The sequence below is a fragment of the Colobus angolensis genome, unplaced genomic scaffold (genome assembly GCF_000951035.1).
Source record: "Colobus angolensis palliatus isolate OR3802 unplaced genomic scaffold, Cang.pa_1.0 Scaffold414, whole genome shotgun sequence".
Taxonomy (NCBI): Eukaryota; Metazoa; Chordata; class Mammalia; order Primates; family Cercopithecidae; genus Colobus; species Colobus angolensis.
The window spans coordinates 1,083,640-1,105,492 of record NW_012117533.1 but is presented as its reverse complement, the minus strand read 5'-3'; the positions used below and the strand labels follow the sequence as shown (position 1 = coordinate 1,105,492).

The 21,853-nt window shown below is 42.5% G+C and overlaps 1 protein-coding gene across 1 annotated transcript in view; it reads left to right on the top strand.

The window, feature by feature from the left end:
• Positions 1-4,615: 4,615 nt before the first annotated feature.
• Positions 4,616-21,853, top strand: part of LOC105521965 (lysozyme-like protein 1) — an 18,600-nt gene continuing 1,362 nt past the window's right edge. The window contains 5 exon segments of the mRNA XM_011956338.1: positions 4,616-4,712; positions 4,714-4,790; positions 7,402-7,565; positions 8,000-8,158; positions 20,256-20,334. Coding sequence (XP_011811728.1) covers positions 4,674-4,712; positions 4,714-4,790; positions 7,402-7,565; positions 8,000-8,158; positions 20,256-20,334 — 518 coding nt within the window. The 5' untranslated portion in view covers positions 4,616-4,673.

Below are 21,853 nucleotides of genomic sequence, written 5' to 3'. Positions count from 1 at the left end.
AAGCTCCATTTCCTGGAGGGGGATTATCTACATAGATTACTTAGAATTCTTCTGTGAGACAGACTTGTTTCTTGTCCTCAGATATTTATTTATTCAGTCATTTATTTATATCAGTATGTCCTCATATATATTTATTTTATTCTGTGTGTTAGAATCCAGTGCGATCATTATTTATTTTGCTGTGCGATTGTCCCAGTTTAGGCCATCGGGGTTTTTCTCAGTTTAGTTCCTGTGTCCCTTAGACGTGTGCCTCCCCCACCCTCAGCATTTCCTTATTCTCTGGCACCAACAACATACTCTAAGCTCATTTTGCATTTTCCCTGACTCAGTCCTGAAATTAGCTTATTTTCTAAGGAGTCCTGGTTTCCTTTACTGGTGAATGAAATGGTATTAGAAGCAAGTCTGTGTGTTGAGAATGCTCATAGCTACTGGAGTGCCACTGTTTCTAGGTAGATGGACAGATTTATATTCATGTCTCCAACTCTAATCCAGTATCACAGAGTTCAATTCTAGTCTTTCTCTTTTGCTTATTTTTAACTTCTCTTTCTGACAGTGTGAAATCTGGCTCCCATCATCTGCAATGTTTTTCTTCATTTGTTTACATGTGAAGTATTTTAAGAATGGCTGACACTGGCCGGACACGGGGGTTCATGCCTGTAATCCCAGCACTTTGGGAGGCCAAGAGGTCAGGAGTTCAAGACCAGCCTGGGCAACATGACAAAACCCCATCTCTACTAAAAATACAAAATTAGCTGGATGTGGCAGCGTGTGCCTGTAATCTTAGCTACTTGGGAGGCTGAGACAGGAGAATTGCTTGAACCTGGGAGGCAGAGCTGAGTGATCTGCCTCCACTGAACTCCAGCTTGGGTGACAGACAGAGAGTCTGTCTCAAAAAAAAAAAAAAAAAAAGAATTGCTAACATTTACCCCATGAGACAGAAATTCACCAACTGGAGTACAGTGTTTATGTACAGATTGTTTTGTCTTTAGACTTTAAATATCCAGTCAAAACACTGTTCCCAAAGTTACCTAGATCAGTGGCTTTTTTCACACTCCTTCAGCAAATGTATGTCAGACATTTGTAATACAGTTAGGTCTTTTTGTCACAGACTCAGTTCTACTATCCTGGTATTCCTCAACATCTTGGATGATTTTTAAAAATAGCATACAATGAAGTTCCCGCTTTGTGGTGTATGGGCCTACGGGTCTTGACAGATTCATGAAGCCATGTATCCACTACCCCAGTACCATAGAGAACAGTTCCAATGACCTAAAATAGAACATCTGTGGTCCCTTTATCGCCGATTTCTCCTCTAATCTTTGACAATCACTGAACTGTTTTCCATCCCCATAGTTTTGCCTTTTCTATAATGTCATATGCCTGGAATTATATAACATGTAGTCTTTTGGGTCTGGCTTCTTTTATTTAGCAAAATGCATTTAAGATTCATCCACATTGCTGCGGGAATCAAATAGCCCATCCTTTTCATTGCTGAGTAGTATTCCATTGTATGAATAGATCACAGTTTTTAAATATATTTGCCTGTTGAAGGTCATCTTTGTTGCTTCCATTTTTTAGTGATTATGAATAAAGTTGCTATAAACATAGGCTAGCTTGGTTTTGTATGAATGTAAGTTTCTGATTCACTTGATTAAATACCTAGAAATGTGATTGTTGGTTTACATGATAAGTCTGTGTTTAACTTTATAAGAAACTGCCAAACTGTTTTCCAAAGTGACTGTACCACTTTGCATTCCCACCAGTGATAATTGGGAGTTCTTACGGTTCTCTGTCTTCGTCATCATTTGGTGTCGTCTGATTGATTTTAGCAATTTTAATTAGTGGGAAGTGATACATAATTGTGGTTTTAATTTATACTTACCTGGTGACAATGATATTGATCATTTTTTCATATGCTTGTCATTTGGGCTTCTTATTTGATGAAGTGTCTGCTTAAATCAGTTGCCCATTTTTTAATTGGGTCATATGTTTGCTTATGGTTAGATTTTAAGAGTTCTTTATATATTCTGAATACAAAGCTTTCATCAGACATGTGATTTATAAATATTTCTTCCAGTCTGTAGCTAGTCTTTTCATTCTCTTAACAGTGTCTTTCAAAGAGCAAAAGTTTTTAATTTTGATCAAGTTCAACTAAACGGTTTTTTTTCCTTTCATGGATTGTGCTTTTGTTGTTATATCTAAAATTTTATTGCCAAACCCAAGTCCTGCAGATTTTCTATATTTACTTATAGAATTTCATAGTTTCACTTTTTACATTTATGTCTTTGATCCATTTGAATTAATTTTTATATGAGATATAAGGTATGTATTCTTCAGTATGCCTTCTTTTATTTTGTTGGTTTTGAACACGTGTTTTGGACATAGACAGTCTTATTTTAGTACCATTTGGTGAAAAGAACATCATTTTTCCATTGAATTTAATCAGCATCGTTATAAAAGTTTTGTTGACTAAATATTTGTAGATCTATTTCTGGGCTCTCTCTTCTATTCCACTGGTCTATGGGTCTATCTTCCCACCAATATCATTCTGTCTGGATTACTACAGCTTTATATTGTCTTAAAATCATGTAGAATGAGTCCTTCAATTTCGTTCTTTTTCTGAATAGTTTTGTTATTCTAGTCCATTTGCCCTTCCATTTAAGTTTCAAGATCATCTTATTGATATTTTCAAAACAATTTTGAAAATTGTTTTGGGATTTTAATTGGAATTCCATTAAATCTATAGATTAGATCTTAACAATACTGAATTTTTGAATTCAGGAACATGGTATATCTTTTCCACTTAGGTCTTCTTTAACTTTTCATCTGTCTTATAGTTGTCAGCATATATATCCTGCACAGATTTTGTTAGGTTTACATTTAAGTATGTCATATTCATGTGAGTGCTATTGTAAATGATATTTTGCTATTTCAGATTCTATTTTCTATTCCTAGTATATAAGAATATAAATGGTTTTTGTATATTTACTATGTATCTGAAAACTTGCTAAACAAGCATTTTTGAAAAAAAAAAGACAATCTGTCCCTATTTTCTCATTGATTGTAAAATCGCTATTTCAAAGCATTTTGAAAAAGATGTTTGAAGAAAAACCTATATATTTTCTCATATTACAGACAATTCACAAGAAAAAGCACATAGGCCAGGTGCCATGGCTCGTGCCTGTAATTTCAGCACTTTGGGAGACTGAGGTGGGCAGATTGCTTGAGATGAGGAGTTTGAGACCAGTCTGGCAAACATGGTGAAACCCCGTCTCTACTAAAAATACAAAATTATCTGGGTGTGGGGGCACATGCCTGTAATCCCAGCTGCCGGGGAGGCTGAGGCATGAGAATCACTTCAACCCATGAGGTGGAGGTTGCAGTGAGCCGAGATCACACTACTGAGCTCCAGCCTGGGCAACAGAGGGAGACTCCGTCTCAAAAAAAGAGAGAGAGAGAGAAAAGTCCACAAATTGCTTCTAAAGACAAGAAAAGATGCTCAGACAGCTTGAAATAAGGGAAACTAAAATTGAAACTATGCTGACAAAATTATGTTTCATCCCTAATATTGGCAAATACCTTAACCTTTGGTAACACAGTATGCTAGCCATCTTCCTCATACAAGCCCATGTGGAAGGCAATTTGGCAACATCTAGCAAAATTACAAAATTACAGTCCTTAACCCAGCAATTCAATTTTCAAGAATGTATCCTACAGATGTTCTTGCAAATGTACAAATGACAAATGTATAAGATTACTAATTGTAGTATGTTTATCATAGAAGAAAAAAATACCGTTAAGTGTGAATCAATATGGAATTGGCTAAATATGTTATATCTACACAGTGTAATACTATATAAGCTTAAAACTAGATTTCAACAAAGCCTTTGCATTATTTGTAGATAGAATTTAATAAAATATAATGATTCACTAGGTGCAACAATAAACTTATACTTAGATCTACATATTCCAATGAGAATTCATTTCAAATGTGTCATTAAATCTGAACACAGAAATAAATGGGCCTTGAAACCAGCTCTTTAGTTATTGATTCACAAAATACTAAACCAATTTTTAAAAAAATAATTAAATCATGTTGATTATACATTAAACATTTTTAATTTATTTTGTGGCCCTCTTTTGAAAATATCTTATTAATGAACAATATAACTATAGCAAAGAAATGTGCTGTTAATAAATTTTTAATGTTAATTTCACCTCTCTCATTCATTTTCAGATTTTAGTTTTGTGTATGTTGATAATTTATGTAGCATATTAGTACAGAGGTACAGAAGTGTGACTTATAATTTAATATACATCTAAAGAGGATACATGCTTAACTTTATTAATGGAATTTGTGATAAAGTTTGCAGACTGTTGCCTTAGAGAACAGCTCTCACTTGTACAGGAGGCCCTGGCCAAGTTGTGTAGTGAGGAGGGTTGTTGAGAGGAAAAGAGAAAAAATGAGAGATATTAAGGCCCAGAAGACAGTTATCACCTGCCTCAGAACACAAGCATGTAGGATGATACAGCTTTTAGTCCCAAGAAGTAGAATTCTCGCATCTCTAGGTGGTGAGAAACAAAGGACTAAGAATTTTTCTTTCTCTAACACTCTAAAGAAAGGTTCTTGAAGGAAACTTGCGCCTTGTTAGAATCAGACATGGCTTCAGTGGATGCAGGTCGCTCACTTGAGCTGCCAGTCACCGACTAAGTAAGTGGAGCAGTGTTTCTTCCGCAGACTCACCTGAGAAATCGGCCTCTGGGGCAGGCACCGGGAATCTGCCTTTTCAGTAAGACCTGAATTACTTGTCCCTGAGAACCAGCAATGGCAGGTTCTTGAAGGATGCAGGACATGATGCTTGGGGTTATCATTGCTGTGGGTTTTGTTTTGACTTGTTTGACATTAGTAAAATTCCAAGGCAGGGGATGGAAACCCACTTTATTTGTAAGTTCTGCATCTTTTATTTATTTATTTTTTTTGAGACAGGGTCTCACTGTGTTGCCCAGGCTGGAGTGAAGAGGCATAATCACAACTCACAACAGCCTCAACATCTGAGCCTTAAAAGATCCTCCCACCTCAGCCTCCCAAATAGGTGGGACCACAGTCACACACCACCATGCCCGGCTAATTTTTGTGTATTTTGTAGTGACAGAGGTCTACCTTTGTCGCCCAGGCTGGTCTCAAATTCCTGGCTTCAAGCAATTTGCCCTCTTCACCCTCACAAAGTGCTGGGATTACCGTGCCTGGCCTAAGCTCTGCATCTTAAACCCTCACAGCTTAACACCATGCTGTGCACCACAGACTGGCATGTTTTCTCTGAAAAGGACCAGATAATAATATGTTAGGCTTTGTGGTCCATACAACCTCTAATACAGCCACTCAACTCTGCCACTGCAGCAGGAAATCAGCCACCAACAATATATTACCAAATGGGTGTAGTTACGTTTCAATACAACTTTACATACAAAAGCAGACCTAATTTGCTGACCCTTGCTATTCACATTTGTGATGTGTGTGCTCCTCATGAAACACAGTTCTTATCTTATGGCTTAGTCACCTTAAAGCCCCGCTTGTTACTTGGTGCGGTGGCCTTGCTGATGACTACTTAGCCCTGTTTTGGGCCTAGCCTTTCAATGCAGCAATCCAGCCCCAGGGAGAGAAACTAATGACTGGAGAAGTTTCTAGGCAAGTGCAGAAAATGACACGGGATGAACATATGGATGAACATCAAGTTCAGGATCCCGAGCAGGTGTCAGAAATTTCACTTCACCCCATCCCAGCAAGGCTGCTGTATTTGGGGAAGACATTATTTCAAGAGGGGAGGAGATTGTGGAAAATCAGTAGGCAGCAGGAGACAGCTCTCTTGATCCTACTTCCATTTCAAATGCTTCCCTGGGGGCCTCTTTACTGCCCCTCTGCTCCCCCAGGTGCTTTCCTCCTTTCGTGAGGCATCGTCATCTATCCCTCTTGCTCCCCAGTCAGGTGCCAGACTTTTAGGAGGCCCCCAGAGCGCTGGCGGTGAAGCCTAGCAAAGCAATGCATTTGCCATCTAAGATAAAACGCTGATACTTTGGAAGCAACGCTCCCACATTTTGAACTGCATCGAGAAAAGAAAATGAAAGATTAAGCGCTTAATCTTCACCCTTCAATAAACCCCCAAACAATGAATCTTAAAGTTGGCCCTACAGGCCCGCGTGTCTTTCATCTCTGGCTGAAATGGGGTGTCTGCTTCTACACATCCAGTTGATCCTTGAACAAATGCAGGGGCCAGGGGTGCCAACCCCTGCTCAGTTGAAAATCTTGCACTTAACTTTTGACTCCCCAGAAGCTTAATGACTAATAACTTACTGCTGACGGGAAGCTTTATTGATAACATGAACAGCCAATCCACACATATTTTGTATGTTCTATGTCTATACTGGGTTCTTACAATAAAGTAAGCTAGAGAAAAGAAAATGTTATTAAGAAAATCATAAGGAAGAGAAGATATATTTACTATTTGTAAATATTAGCTATTTGCTAACAGTAAATATTGACTATTATGTTATATTCACTATTTGTTAAGTGGAAGTGGATCATCATAAAGGCCTTCATCCTGGTTGTCTTCACACTGAGCAGGCTGAGGTGGAGGAGGAGGAGGAGGAGGGGTTGGTTTTGCTGTCTCAGGGGTGGCAGAGGCAGAAGAAAATTCAGGTATAAATGGACCCACGCAGTTCAAACCTATGTTGTTCAAGGGTCAGCAGTATAGGGAATGTTTCACCCTTGTATTCTATTCTTTTTTTTTTGAGACGGAGTCTCGCTCTGTCGCCCAGGCTGGAGTGCAGTGGCCGGATCTCAGCTCACTGCAAGCTCCGCCTCCCGGGTTTACGCCATTCTCCTGCCTCAGCCTTTTGAGTAGCTGGGACTACAGGCGCCAGCCACCTCCCCCGGCTAGCTTTTTTCTGTATTTTTTAGTAGAGACGGGGTTTCACCATGTTAGCCAGGATGGTCTCGAACTCCTGACCTCGTGATCCGCCCGTCTCGGCCTCCCAAAGTGCTGGGATTACAGGCTTGAGCCACCGCGCCCGGCTCTATTCTTTATTCATAGAATTAAAATAGAAATCCTGAAAATGCCCCCTGTGGTTTTCACCTGGATGTGTATTAAGAAGTGTTAATTTTTTCGCTTGCTTAACCCTGAGAACACAGCATTGACTTGAAAGTTACTGTATGGAAAAGCACTAAGGAAACAGCCTTCAGTCGCTTTCCTTCCCTGGACTGTAGAGTGGCCGGTTTTGCCTGATGGTGGCTCCGAATGACCAAAGTGACAGGCACCATCTAGGCAGGGCTGTGCACAGTCACCACAGCTGGATTTCAAAGTTCCCGAATCAAGATCGTCTGACTCGGTCTCCGCTCTTTGGCAGGTTCTGTCTCCAGCAGGCTTTGAGGATGAAGGCTGCGGGTATTCTGACCCTCATTGGCTGCCTGGTCACAGGCGCTGAGTCCAAAATCTACACGCGCTGCAAACTGGCAAAAATATTCTCGAGGGCTAGCCTGGACAACTACTGGGGCTTCAGCCTTGGAAACTGTGAGATTCTTTCTTTCTTCCTCTCTCTGTCCTTGGCCTCTCCCCTGAGATGTTGAAGTCCTGGCCACACTCCCTGCTGTGTCTTCCCAGCTAACCATGCTCCGCCCTCACCTCACCCAGGGGTGGCTGCTGACCTAACTGTGGCTCTCTGGGTCTCCTCTCCTTCCTCCCGTGCCCCTCATTTCCTTATTCCTGGAGTCCTGCCCTTACAACACCAGCCAGGGAAGGGGAAAATAACGCCAGCTTCAGGTGCGCCATCCCAGCCCCCAATGTGCCCCCGGTGTGCCCCCTGGGTGCACACCTGCCCCCGTCTGCCCCAAGGAGTATTGGGAGGAAGCAGTCAGGTAACAGGGATAAGGAAACTCACCCTCAGACCAGGCTTAGAGCAAACAATGTACTTCCTTTGCTGACATTTCTGGCTTTGCCCCCTCCAGGGATCTGCATGGCGTATTACGAGAGCGGCTACAACACCACGGCCCAGAGGGTCCTGGATGACGGCAGCATCGACTACGGCATCTTCCAGATCAACAGCTTCACGTGGTGCAGACGTGGAAAGCTGCGGGAGAACAACCACTGCCATGTCGCCTGCTCAGGTGAGGCTCTGACTTTCAGCGATGCCATCCCGGGGACCAGGCGAGAAAGACGACAGTGGGATCACCAACCACGTTTTGCTTTAACCAAAATTTGGAGTTCAGACTTGCAAAATAGGTCTGTTCCAGATTGGTAAATTATGCAACAGTTTCCAAGCTGACACCCAGGATCCTGCGGCTGACTTATCCAAAGATGACTTATTCCTTGTAGGACAGTTTTATGAAGCCCTCCCCTAAAGCAGGGGAATAGACAAACAACCCCACTGCCCTTTCATGTATAGAGATATTTGATGTCTGCAGTAAGAAAAAAGAAGCTGCCTGCCAGCTGCTTTCCATAAGCAATTCACTCAAAGGATGCAGTATGATGAATACTCTTTACATTTTTTTCTCTTTTCTTTTCTTGTCTTTTTTTTTTTTTTTTTTTTTTTGACAGGGTCTCACTCTGTTGCCCAGGTGGTACATTCATAGCTCATTGCAGTCGTGACCTCCAGGACTCAAGCAACCTTCCCTCCTCTGGGTGGCTAGAACTATAGGCATATGCCCAACTATTTTTATTATTATTTTTTGCACAGACAGAGTCTGTCTGTGGGGTCTCGCTATGGGGTCTCACCCAGGCTGGTCTTGAACTCCTGGCCTAAGATGTCGACTTCACTCTTGTACTTTACATGGCAAAAGGGACTTTGCGGATGTGAGGATCTGAGCTTGAGCAAGAGAGATTAACCTGGGCAATGTGGGTGAAGCCAATCTAATCTCATGAGTCCTAGAAGGAGAGAATCTTGCCCAGCATACCAAGTCATTAAAACAGCATTGAATTCACTCAGAAAGGAAGTTAGGTTTCTGTTGCTGCCCTAACAAATGACCCCAAACTTAGTAGCTTAAACACCACAAAATTTCCTTAGTTCTCTAGGCTGGAAGAGTGCCAAGGGATTCACAGGGCTGAAGTCAAGGTGCTGGCAGGTCTGTTCTCCTTTCTGGAGGCTCTGCAGGAAGATCCATGTCCTTGCTCATTTGGGATTTGGCAGAGTTCAGTTCCTTGTCGGTGTCGAACTGAGATCCCTATTGCTTGCAGGTTGTCACCCAAAGGCCATTCCAGGCTTCTCGGGACCACTCACATTTGACTCATGGCCCCTTACTCCATCTTCACAGCCAGCAATGATGGGTCGAGTTGCTCTCACACTTTGAATCTCTCCTCCTTCTTCTGTCATTGGATCCCTCCGTGACCACAGCTGGGCAAGATTCTCTGCTTCTAACAATGCATGCAAAGCCCCTTTTGCCATGTAAGGTACAAGAGTGAAGTCAGAGGGTAACCTTAGGCCAGGAGTTCAAGACTAGCCTGGGTGAGACCCCACGGCAAGACCCTACAGCCAGACTCTGTCTCCACAAAAAAATTAAAAATAGCCAGGCATATGCCTGTAGTTCTAGCCACCCAGAGTGCATTTTCTGAGAACCAAGTTGTTAAATTTTTTATCTCCTATATCATAAAGAATTCTGACTGGAAGACAGAAAAAATGCAAACTGGGATATTGGAAGAGAATGTTAATAAACACTGTACTTACAAAGATCTGATCAAATCATAGAAAAACCATGGCAATAGTGAAGTGAGGGATTAGGAACCCCTTGCCCAAAGAGGAGTGGAAAGAGAGCTGTGACCAGCACTGCGGTACAAAAGGTCTGCAGGGAGAGGTCTGCCTTCTAGGATCTGAGATCTTCCCTCAAGTAGGATTTGAGATCTTCCCTCAAGGGACGTGACTTGTGCTGAGTGACCTGACAGAAAAAAAGCTGGAAGATACTATATGTATATCCCAACCTCAGTGTCCTTTCTCTGTTCCTTCCCTGCTGATGCCTACTCTTATTTAAACTCCTCCAGAAGTCAGAGGACATGGGAATCCATTGACGCCAACTGTGTGTGTCAGCCTCCGAGTGCACAGAGCATGATGGAGAAAGGTAGAGAGTGGATCCGTCAGGGCAAAGATGACATGTTCAGCTCAGCTCCCATGCACCCTCTCTCACAAAACTATAGGAAAATGTGCTCCACCAAAAGGATAAACTAAAACAATGAAGAGGAAACAGTTCAGGAAACAAGGGACTCGATAAGGGAGAAAGGCAAGAGGAACGCCAGTCTGAGAGTGAAGGATGATCCCAGGATGAGCTTTTATTATAGATTTCTAGTTACATCTCATTAAGGTCAGAGAATATGGTCTATAACAGCGGCCCCCAACCTTTTTGGCAACCAGGGAACAGTTTGTGGAAGACAAATTTTCCATGGACCAGGGGAAGGAGGATGGTTTCAGGATGATTCAAATGTATTACACTTATTGTCCACTTTATTTCTATTATTATTACATTGCAATATATAAGGAATAATAATGCAACTCACCATAAGGTAGAATCAGTGGGAGCCCTGAGCTTATTTTGTTGGTCACATCTGGGGGTGATGGGAGACAGTGACAGATCATCAGGCATTAGATTCTCATAAGGAGCACCCAACCTAGATCCCTCACAAGTGAGGCTCACAGTAAGGTTTGCACTCATATAAGAATCTAATGCTTAGCTGTTGATCTGACAGGAGGTGGAGCCCAGGCAGTACTGTGGGAGATGGGGAGTGTCTGTAAATACAGATGAAGATTCACTCACTTGCCTGCCGCTCACTTCCCGCTGTGAGGCCACAGACTTCACATAGGTCTGTGATTCAGGGGTTGGAGATTCCAGGTCTATATGATTTGAAACCTTTACTATTTCTTTAACCTTGTTTTACAGCACAGCAAATGTGTCTTAGGGTGATTGTGCATTTGGAAAAAATGTGTATTTTATATTTGGTGTGGATGTTCTATAAATGATTGTTACATCCTTTCTGATTTTCTTACTTGTTCTATTATACAGTGAGAAATAGATATTGACATTTGCAACTATCATTTTAGTTTTGCCTATTTCACCTTTCAGTCTTGTCCATTTTTGAAGCTTTGTTCTTAGGCAGATATTCTTTGAGGATTGTTATGTCCTTGTGGTGAATTGACTCTTCTATCACTGGAGTCAATGTTTCTCCTTAACTCTGGTGCTATTTCTCATCCAGAAATCTACTTTGTCTGATAGCAATATAGCCCACTCTCGCTTTCTTTTAGGAAATATTTGCATAGTATGTTTCTTTCCATCCTCTACTTTTAATCCATCTGTGTCTTTATATTTAAGGTGAATTTCTTATAGGTAACGTATGTGTTGCTTTTATATCCATTCTGATAATTACTGTTTTTCAGTAGGAGCGATTAAACCATAGGTCAGCAACTGTTTGCCTAAAGGGCCAAATGGTAAATATTTTAGGCTTTTCAGGCCGTATGGTTTAGATTGTTACTACCCAACCATGACGTAGTGTGAAAGCAGCCATAGAAAGTATGTAAATGAATGGGCCTGGCTGTGTTCCAATAAGGCTTTATTTACAGAAATGGGAGGTTGGCCTGTGGGTTATGCCGTGATTAGGCCATTTGCATTTAATGTGATTACTGATCTGGCTAGTTTTTTCTTTTTCTTTCTTTCTTTCTTTTTTTTTTTTTTTTGAGATGGAGTCTTGCTCTGTCGCCCAAGCTGGAGTACAGTGGCGCAATCTCGGCTCACTGCAACCTCTGCCCCCTGGGTTCAAGTGATTCTCCTGCCTCAGCCTCCTGAGTAGCTGAGACTACAGGCACATGCCACCACGCCTGGCTAATTTTTTGTTTTTTGTTTTTTTTTTAGTAGAGAAGGGGTTTCGCCACGTTAGCCAGGATGGTCTCGATCTCCTGACCTTGCGATCTGCCCACCTTGGCCTCCCAAAGTGCTGGGATTACAGGCACGAGTCACTGCGCCCGGCTAATATGGGTAGCTTTAAATTACATCTTGCTATTTTGTTTTCTGTTTGTGCCATCTATTCTTGGTTCCATTTTTTCTGCCTTCTTTTGAATTTATTGAATATTTTTTAGTATTCTCTTTTATTTCCTCCATTGGTTTGTTAGCTATACTTCAATTTTGTTTTTAGTAGTTGCTTTAGGGTTTCCAATAGGCATCATTATCTTATTACATTCTACCTTCAAATAACACACCACTTCACATGTAACATATGAGTTTCTTAACAGTATACTTCAGTTTTTCCTATTCTATCCTTTGTGCTGTGTTGTCTCGCATTTTTCTTCTATATTTGTATACCTCACAATGCATTTTTAAAATTTTTTCTTTAAACAATTGTCTTTTAAATAAATTTCTAAATGATAAAAAAAGTTTTATAGTATTTATTACATACTTACTATTTCCAATATTCTTCATTCCTTTGGTGGATTTATTTGAGCAGAGAGTTAATTGATATCATTTTCCTTCAGCCCAAAGAACTTTCTTTAACTTTGTTTTGTTTTGTTTTAGAGTAGAGGTCCATTAGCAAGCATTCTCTCTGTCTGAAAATATCTCTGTTTATTTTGATTTTGAGGAATATTTGCTTTACATATAAAATTCTGGCCTGACAGTTCTTTTTCACCTCAAGTGGTTGTTGTTGTTTTGAGACGGGGTCGTGCTCTGTCCCAAAACAACACTGAGAGTGCAGTGGCATGATCACAGCTCACTGCAGCCTTGATTTCCTGAACTCAAGCAATTCTCATGCCTCAGCCTCCTGAGCAGCTGGGACCGGTACGTGTCACCATGCCTGGCTGATTTAAAAAAAAAAAAAAAAACTGTAGAGATGGGGTCTCGTCATGTTGCCCAGGCTGGTCTCAAACTCCTGGGCTCAGGCAATCCTCTCCCCTCAGCCTCCCAAAGTGCTGGGATTACAGTTGAGCCACCACACTTGGCTTCAAGTTTTTAAAGATATTCTGTTGCCTTCTGGCTTGCCTTGTGTATGATGGGAAACCAGTGATTTCCTTCTGTTTGTCCCCAGTATGTATCACGTCTTGTTTTTCTCTAGTTGTTTTTAAGATTTTCTTTTTGTCACTCGTTTTCAGCAATTCGATGATGTGTGATATTTGTGTTTATCTTACTTGGTATTCATTAACATTTTGTATCCCTGAGTTTATAATTTTCATTAAATGTGAAAACATTTCAGCCATTCTTTCTTCTAATGCTTTTCTTTTCTCCTTCAAGAATTCTAATGGCATGTATGTTTGATCACTGATGCTGTCCCATTCATCATTGAGGTTCCTTGTTTTTTAGCCTTTTTCTCTCTCTGTGTTTTATTTTCAATAGCCTCCATTGTTGTGTCTTCAAGTCTACTGTTACTTTTTTTTTAATGCTAATCTATTAAACTTATTGATTGGATGTTTCTTTTCAGATACCGTGTTTTTTATTTGGCATCGTAATTTTTTGTATCTTTCATTTCATTTTATTCATGTTTCTCTTTAAGCCCTTGATATAAATAATAATATTTATAAGCTTTAAATTTCTTATCTGCTAATGCAATCAACTCTCATTTCTGGGTCTTGCCCTTGACTGATCTTTCTCCTGGTATGTGTCACGTTTCCCTGCCTCTGCACAAGGAATCATTTTTTATTGAATATGCACACAGTGTATGTGTTGATGGCTGTTGTGAGTCTTCAAGTCTTGTCTTCTTAGTTTAAAAGAATTTAAACAAGAGACACACAGCAAAGGAGATGTAGCATAAAGTAATTTATTGAGAAAGAGAGAGACTCTTTTGAGAGTTAGGCGCAGAATGGACAGTACACTCTGAGAGAGGGAGATTTCAGGTCTGGCTGCTCGTGAAGATGGGACAGCAAAGACCGGAGCAAGGGATGCTCCCTTTATGAGAGTCTTGCATGGTTATTCATAAGCGGGTAGGTAGAGGTGTTGCTAGTATGCATGTTCTGGGCGGTCCTCTTGGTACATTTGTGTAGTAGCTGTACATGCTTGTTCATACATCTCATGCCTCATTAGCACCTTAAATCTCCACCCAGGGATGTGTTTTTTATTATTATAATGAGCAAGGGGTCAGTCTGAGGAGAGGTAAAGTCAAAATGTGCATATTCCCTACAGGGGAAATTCCCTTCTGGAGACAGCTTTGTTAGAATGAGCTGGCCTACATGCAGTGTGAATGCCGAGACTCATGGTGTTGACTGGACGATCACCACAGTTGCCATATCCCGAGGGTGTGGTTGCTTCCTTGACTACTTATGGCGCCTCATATGCGACATTTTTGAGTGTCTAGATTATGTTGTCTTCCTTTAAGGAGTGTTGAATTTCTTTTGCCAACCAGTTAAGTTTATTCTGATCAGTTTAACCCTTTTAAGACTTGCTCTTAAACTTTGTTAGTGAAGTTCTGGATTAGTCTTTACGGTGGGGCTAGTTTAGTTCCACTACCAAAGCATTACTACGCATTCAGTATCTCTTTTGTTTTTTTGGGGTTTTTTTTCTTTTTTCTTTTTTTTTGATGCAGTTTTGGTCTTGTTGCCCAGGATGGAGTGCAACGGTGTGATCTCGGCTCACTACAACCTCTGCCTCCCAGGTTCAAGCGATTTTCCTGCCTGGGCCTCCTGAGTAGCTGGGATTACAGGTGTGCGCCTCCACGCCTGGCTTATTTTTTATTTTTAGTAGAGACGGGGTTTCTCCATGTTGGTCAGGCTGGTCTTAAAACTCCCGACCTCAGGTGATCTGCCTGCCTCAGGTTCCCGAAGTGTTGGGGATTACAGGCGTGAGCCACCTGGCCTGCCTAGTTTCTCTTTTGAATGTGCTGAGGATTCAGCAAGGTCTATTCCCTCCGGCTAGTCAAAAATCAAATGTCTTCCAGCCCTGCATGAGGTTCGTAACTGCCCCGCTCCTGGCAGTAGTTGTCGGCCTAGCCCTGTGGAATTTTACCTATGCATACCCGGTTTGGCCTTCAGTCAATGACTGGGTGGAATCCCTTTGCAGATTTCTGCTGCTCTTCTTCTGGGTAGCTCCTGCCTCCCAGGTATTCTTCACAAAATCTGAGCTGCCTTGGCGTCTGATGTCTGTCTCCTCCTCTTAGATGGCCATCCCCTGCCTGGTTCTACCTCCCTGGTCTGCAGAGCTCCTCTGGGCAGAAAGTCATGGCAATCACGGGGTTCACTGTGTTTTTCTCTCTCTCAAAGACCATGATCCTGCATTGTCAGTTGTCCAATGTCTGAAAACAATTTTTCATTTATTTTCTCTAGTTTGCTAGTTGTTTACAGTGGGAGGAGAAATCTGTGACTCCATCACGGTCATGTTTGACTTTAAATGCAGATTACTAATTTAATATTGTTCAGTTTCATTCCAATTAAGGACATCTGGGGCAAGGGTCTATCTGCAAGACAATCTTAGATTCTAAGAAATTAAAGTGTCAGAAGGTTCATGGTCAGAGGTAAAATGACATATCTGTTTTCTTATCATAGAGAGCATGAGATTTTCAGGGATAGCTTTAAAACAGAAAACAAGATGTTTGTTCTATATACTAACCACCCCTCCGTGGCAGGCTTCCCTTAGCCTCAGGCCAGAGAGGCTTTTATTAGAACAATGTCATTGTGTCCCACATATTATAGAATTAGCGACATTTTGTCATGGGAACCTGAAAAAAGGAGCATTAGGATGTGTATACAAGGTATGTGATGTTATATGCACGTACAGTATAGATACACTTCATGCTCATTTTCTTTTTTTTTTTTTAATAGAGACGGGGGTTTTGCCATATTGCCCAGGCTGGTCTTGAACTCCAGGGCTCAAGCAGTCCTCCCACTGCGACCTCCCAAAGTGCTGGGATTACAAGCGTGAGCCACTGCACCCAGCCTGTGCACATTTTCTGAAGCTAGACAATCTCCTCACTCTCATTCCAAATTATATTCCTAAAATTCCTGCCTACTTTCCCTAAACTATTTGGAGAGAAAGTCGATGATATATTCGTGTATATATAAAGCATATATAAACACACACATTCATATACCTACACATATACACACACACAGTGTACAAAATTTCTGATGTAATGACAGTATTTTCCCCTGACAGCACAGATTTCATTAAAATAAGAGCATTTCAGGAAAAAAATGATTACTGACTCTCTATCTAGTCTAGTGCACTTATATTAATCTTATTTCTCATCACCCTGGTATCTGAATTGGCCTTTGTCACCTCACGGGGGAAAGAGATGAACATCGAGGGTGTGGTGGCTGCTAGAGTTCACTTGGGAGGCAGGAGGATGCCGAGAGAGACACAGATACTTTGAAGTAGAACTAACATAACTGAAAATAGGACTGAAGCTCTTTTTGTGTTGATTGTTGCTGTTTTCTGTTGGATGTGGAAGAATAAATGATTCTTTGCTATTCAATGTAACCCTTTCTTTATTCATGTTTGACTGGACAGAATTGTCTATTTGAAGTAAATTGAGCAAAACAATTCTTGGCAGGAATCCTCATTTGAAAAGTGCCATCTTAACTCATGTCTGCCCCTCTGCGGCTATTTCTTGTAAAAATAGCTCAGAACTGTGTAGCGTTCTTGATTTCCCACCACCCACCTTCTCTAACATGTTTTCAGTTTTTCATTTTTTCCCTTTTTTTTTTTTTTTTGACAGAGCCTCGTTCTGTCACCCAGGCTGGAGTGCAGTGGCGCAATCTCAGCTCACTGCAACCTCCGTCTCCCAGGTTCAAGCAATTCTTCTGCCTCAGCCTCCCGAGTAGCTGGAATTACAGGCGTCAGGCTGTTCTTAAACTCCTGACCTCAAGTGATCTGCCTGCCTCAGCCTCCCAAAGTGCTGGGATTACAGGTGTGAGCCACCGCACCCGGTCAACGTACTTTCCTAAACAAATTCAGTCATGTCCAATGAGTACTTTCAAAACATCCCAATTGTGCAACAAAATGCTCTAACAACGTAGGAGGGGACAAGCAACTGTGCGCAGTGTCCACTTCCTGGTCCTGCATGGCCTGACCCTTTTGGGAGTCCTCACAGGGCATTGCCAGCCAAGCTAACTGCCCTGCCCCCAGTACAAATGTGCTCTTTCTGTACACGCCTGGGATGACCTCCAATCCCAGAATAATAGAATGTGATCTGCTTCCTCCTCACTGCATCCCTCCAACCCCTAGAGACAGCTCCAAACTCAGGTCTCCCAGGAAATATGCTAGACCACTTCCAAACACAAACCAGTGTCTCAGCATTTATCAAGCACTTGTGCACCCGAGATAAAGCGTCTCTAAGTAATTTGAACATATATCAAGGTACCAAATGCTTAAGTTTGGATAACCTCATAGGTAAATAATTACTAGAAAAAATAAAAGTATATATTTATTGTCAACTTTATTACTATATAGTGTTTTATGAGCAGGAATCTTTGCTTAACTAGCCTCTGTTGGAAGAAGGAATCAGAGGAAAACAGAATTTAAGCCCTCTATGGGAATACAGACTCAATAATTGGGTGCGTGACCCCAGTTTATAGGGATCAAATGGTACCCACAGAAATGGTTGTTCTGAGGACCGATGGAGATTTTGTGTGAAGAGATTTAACATGTGCCTGACATAGAGTAAGATTTCAATAAAGTATTAGCTAGTGTTTTTATACATTCATCTGTCAACAACTATAATTTTATTTTATTTTATTTTATTTTTTTTTGAGGCGGAGTCTCGCTCCGTCCCCCAGACCGGAGTGCAGTGGCCGGATCTCAGCTCACTGCAAGCTCCGCCTCCCTGGTTTGCGCCATTCTCCTGCCTCAGCCTCCCGAGTAGCTGGGACTACAGGCGCCCGCTACCGCGCCCGGCTAGTTTTTTGTATTTTTTAGTAGAGACGCGGTTTCACCATGTTAGCCAGGATGGTCTCGATCTCCTGACCTCGTGATCCGCCCGTCTCGGCCTCCCAAAGTGCTGGGATTACAGGCTTGAGCCACCGCGCCCGGCCAGCAACTATAATTTTAATTTAAATTATCACATGTTGCTAAATGCCTGCCATATTGGACAGTACAGCTCTTGATGGATATTTTTATGATATTGGGAACTTAACATTGCATTGGGAGCATTTCTCTATATTATTAAATATCCTGGGAAAACATTCAAATGGCTCTTCATTTTATTAAATGAAGGTATTATGATTAATTTGAATATCACTGATCATGAGGCAATTAGATACTTTCATTGTAACTCTTGTAAATAAAGCTATAGTAAACCACTTTGTAAAGAAATATTTGTCTAGCCTCAAGACTATTTCTTTAGGATAGATCTGGAGAGAGAAATTATTAGGTGAAAGGATAAAAACCTCTTTAAGGCTCTGAACGCATGTTGCTATGTTGGTTTCCTGAGCAGCTGAATCCATTATACTCCCACCAGCAAGTATCCAGAGAACTTGCCTCTCTGTGCCCTTGTCAACATCAAGCATTACCCAATTCTCTTAAAAAAAAACAAAAACAAAAAAAAAACTTTGTGTAATTGACAAGCAGAAATGAGATCAAGTGGTTTGACTATTTTTGTCCTTGGTTGGTGGTTGTGGTGGTCATAGAGATGGGCCTCCCAGATCCCCTGCTAAGGGAAGACATGCCGCCCCTGCTGCAGTTGTGTGATAAGCAGTCAGTACCTGCCACCTGCTTCAGAAGCAGCCTCAGGTGCCACCTCAAGATCCCTTCTGGGGCGGCCCACACCCAGCGACGTGTGAGGCGGAGGCACGCGGACCTGGCATGTGGGCCCAATTTGGGCCACTCAGATGGGCAGTGCTCACTCAGGAGCTCATGGCTGGGCTGCCCGAGGAATTGCTGGGTCTGCATCACAAATGGACATCTCTGTCTGCCCATCCTGCTTCCCCCCATCCCATTCCTTTCATAGGTGTGGATTGCTGAAAATTTCTGGCATCTCAAACCCATCTCAGCATCAGCTCCTGGAGGACTCACCTTGCAGTAGAAGTAATGTTGAACTATGTTTTATTTATTTGCCTTTTTCTGTCATGTTTGTGTTGAGGATCTTGAGGCCGCTTCTAACCAAACAGGAAAGAGTGTGGATATCAACTAATACATTTCAATTCAAAGATTTGTTATGTCTGAAGCAATAGAAAAAATAATAGATGGCGGGGTGTGGTTGCTCATGCCTGTAATCCCAGCACTTTGGGAGGTCAAAACCAGAGGATTGCTTGAACCCAGGGGTTTGAGACTAGCCTGGGCATCATGGTGAAACCTTGTCTCTACAAAAATAAAAATAAAAATGGTCAGGCATGGTGGTGCACACCTGTATTCCCAGCTACTTTGAAGGCTGAGGTGGAAGGATTGCTTGAGGCCAGGACGTTGAGGCTGCAGTGAGCATAACAGCTTAGGTTATGCCACTGCACTCCAACTTGGGTGACAGAATGAGATTCTGTCTCAAAAAGAAAACAGAAAAGGGAAAGTAATAAAGACAAAAACTCATGTATTTGATTTAAAACTTAACACTTTCTGCACATGAAAAACACTGTGGATAAAAACTTTTTAAGACACAAACTGAAAAATGACAATAGACAAAAGTTTAATGTTTACCTGTAAAGAAACCTTATATGTCAAACTAACTCAAATACAAAAAACACTGTACTATCCTGTCTTATGTGTCTTTTTTTTTTTTTTTCTTGAGACAGAGTCTCACTCTGTTCCCCAGGCTGGAGTGCAGTGGTGTGATACATCTTATTATAACCTTGAACTCCTGGGCTCAAGTGATTCTCCCACCTCAGACTCCCGAGTAGCTGGGACCACAGGTGTGTCCCATCACACTAGGCTAATTTTTTGTTTTGTTTTGTAGAGCTGGGTTCTTGCTATGTTGCCCAGACTGGACTCAAACTCTTGGCCTCAAGGGATCCTCCTACCTCAGCCTTCCAAAATGCTGGGATTGCAGGTCTGAGCCACCACGCCTGGCTTGCGCCTATTTCTTTACGACATAAAGAACATTTTCACATGGCAACTTCTCTAAACACATTTCCAAAAACCCTTCAGGATTGGGCTCTTCCTCTGAAACGTCAGGTAGTGCAAGATGAAGATGGGCTTAAAACAAAAACACAGTTCTTTTCACTATGAAGCAGGTTAACAATAATGAGACTGTGGCTTTGCAGGGAAAATTACAGTTCTTCCAACCTTCCCATTCCAAAAAGACTGAGAAAAGTGAAGTAAACTTCAGTTGGGGTCCCTCTCCAACAACAAAGTCTCACCAAACCCTGATGTCTTCTCTCTCTTACAGCCTTGATCACTGATGACCTCACAGATGCGATTATCTGTGCCAGGAAAATTGTTAAAGAGACACAAGGAATGAACTATTGGTAAGGGTCTTTCCTTGGGAGACTTTGGCCATCATGGGCAAAACCTAGTGTGTGTACTCATCACAGCTGTGGTGGAACTGACAAACTCACCTCTGCAGAGTGGTGGAACCAATGGAACGAGATCTTGTTTATATTCTCCTCCATCGGTGTGCGAGTGTGCAGTGAACATAATAGTACACAGAAGCGGAGAGGAGAGATGGTGTGTCTGGAATTGGTGGGTTCTCAGTCTCACTTCAAGAATGAAGCTGCGGACCCCCGCGTTGTGTTACAGTTCTTAAAAGATGGTGTGTCCGGAGTTTGTTTCTTCTGATGTTGGGATGTGTTTGGAGTTTCTTCCTTCTGGTGGGTTTGTGGTCTCACTGGCTTCAGGAGTGAAGCTGCAGACCTTTGCAGTTGAGTGTCACAGCTCTTAAGGCAGCGCATCTGGAGTTGTTCGTTCTTCCCGTCCAGAGTTGTTTCTCCTGGTGGGTTCGTGGTCTCGCTGGCCTTAGGAGTGAAGCTGCAGACCTTTGGGGGGAGTATTACAGCTCATAATGGCAGTGCAGACCCAAAGAGTAAGCAGCAGCAACATTTACTGCAAAGAGCCAAGCAACAATGCTACTAAAACCAGCACAGTACCACAGAGAGTTGCCACTGCTCGCTCTGGCAGTCTGCTTTTATTTCCTTATCTGACCCCACCCATCCACATCCTGCTGATTGGCCTATTTTATAGAGGGCTGATTGGTCCATTTTACAGAGGGCTGATTGGTCCATTTTGACAGAGTGCTGATTGGTGTGTTTACAAACCTTGAACTAGACACAGAGTGCTGACTGGTGGATTTACAGCCCTTCAGCTAGACACAAAAGTTCTCCAAGTTCCAATAGAATTAGCTAGACACAGCACTGATTGGTGCATTTACAAACCTTGAGCTAGACACAGGGTGCTGATTGGTGTGTTTACAAGCCTTGAGCTAGACACAGAGTGCTGATTGGTGCATTCACAAACCTTGAGCTAGACATAAAAGTTCTCCAAGTCTTCACCAGATTAGCTAGATACAGAGTGCTGATTGGTGCATTTACAATCCTCCAGCTAGACACAGAAGTTCTCCAAATCCCCACCTGACTCAGGAACCCAGCTGGCTTTGCCTGGTGGATCCCGTGCAGGGTCAGGAGTGGAGCTACCCGCCATCCTCCTAAGGGTGCCTGTACTCCTCAGCCCTTGGGCGGTCGAAGGGGAGTGTTGAGGAGCAGGGAGCGGTGCCTGTCAGTGAGGCTCGGGGGCACAGGAGCCCACCGCGGGAGCGGGGGCGGGGGGGCTGGTGGGGTGCCAGGCATGGCGGGCTGCAGGTCCTGAGCCCTGCCCTCCAGCGAGGCGGCTGAGGACCTGCAAGAATTCCAGCATGGTGCGGGTGGGCAGGCAGTGCTGGGGGACACAGCGCCCCTTCCGCAGCTGCTGGCCGGGGTGCTAAGCCTCTCATAGCCCAGCGCAGCAGCGCTGGCCAGCTGCTCCCAGTGCGGGGCGGCCCAAGGCCACTAACTG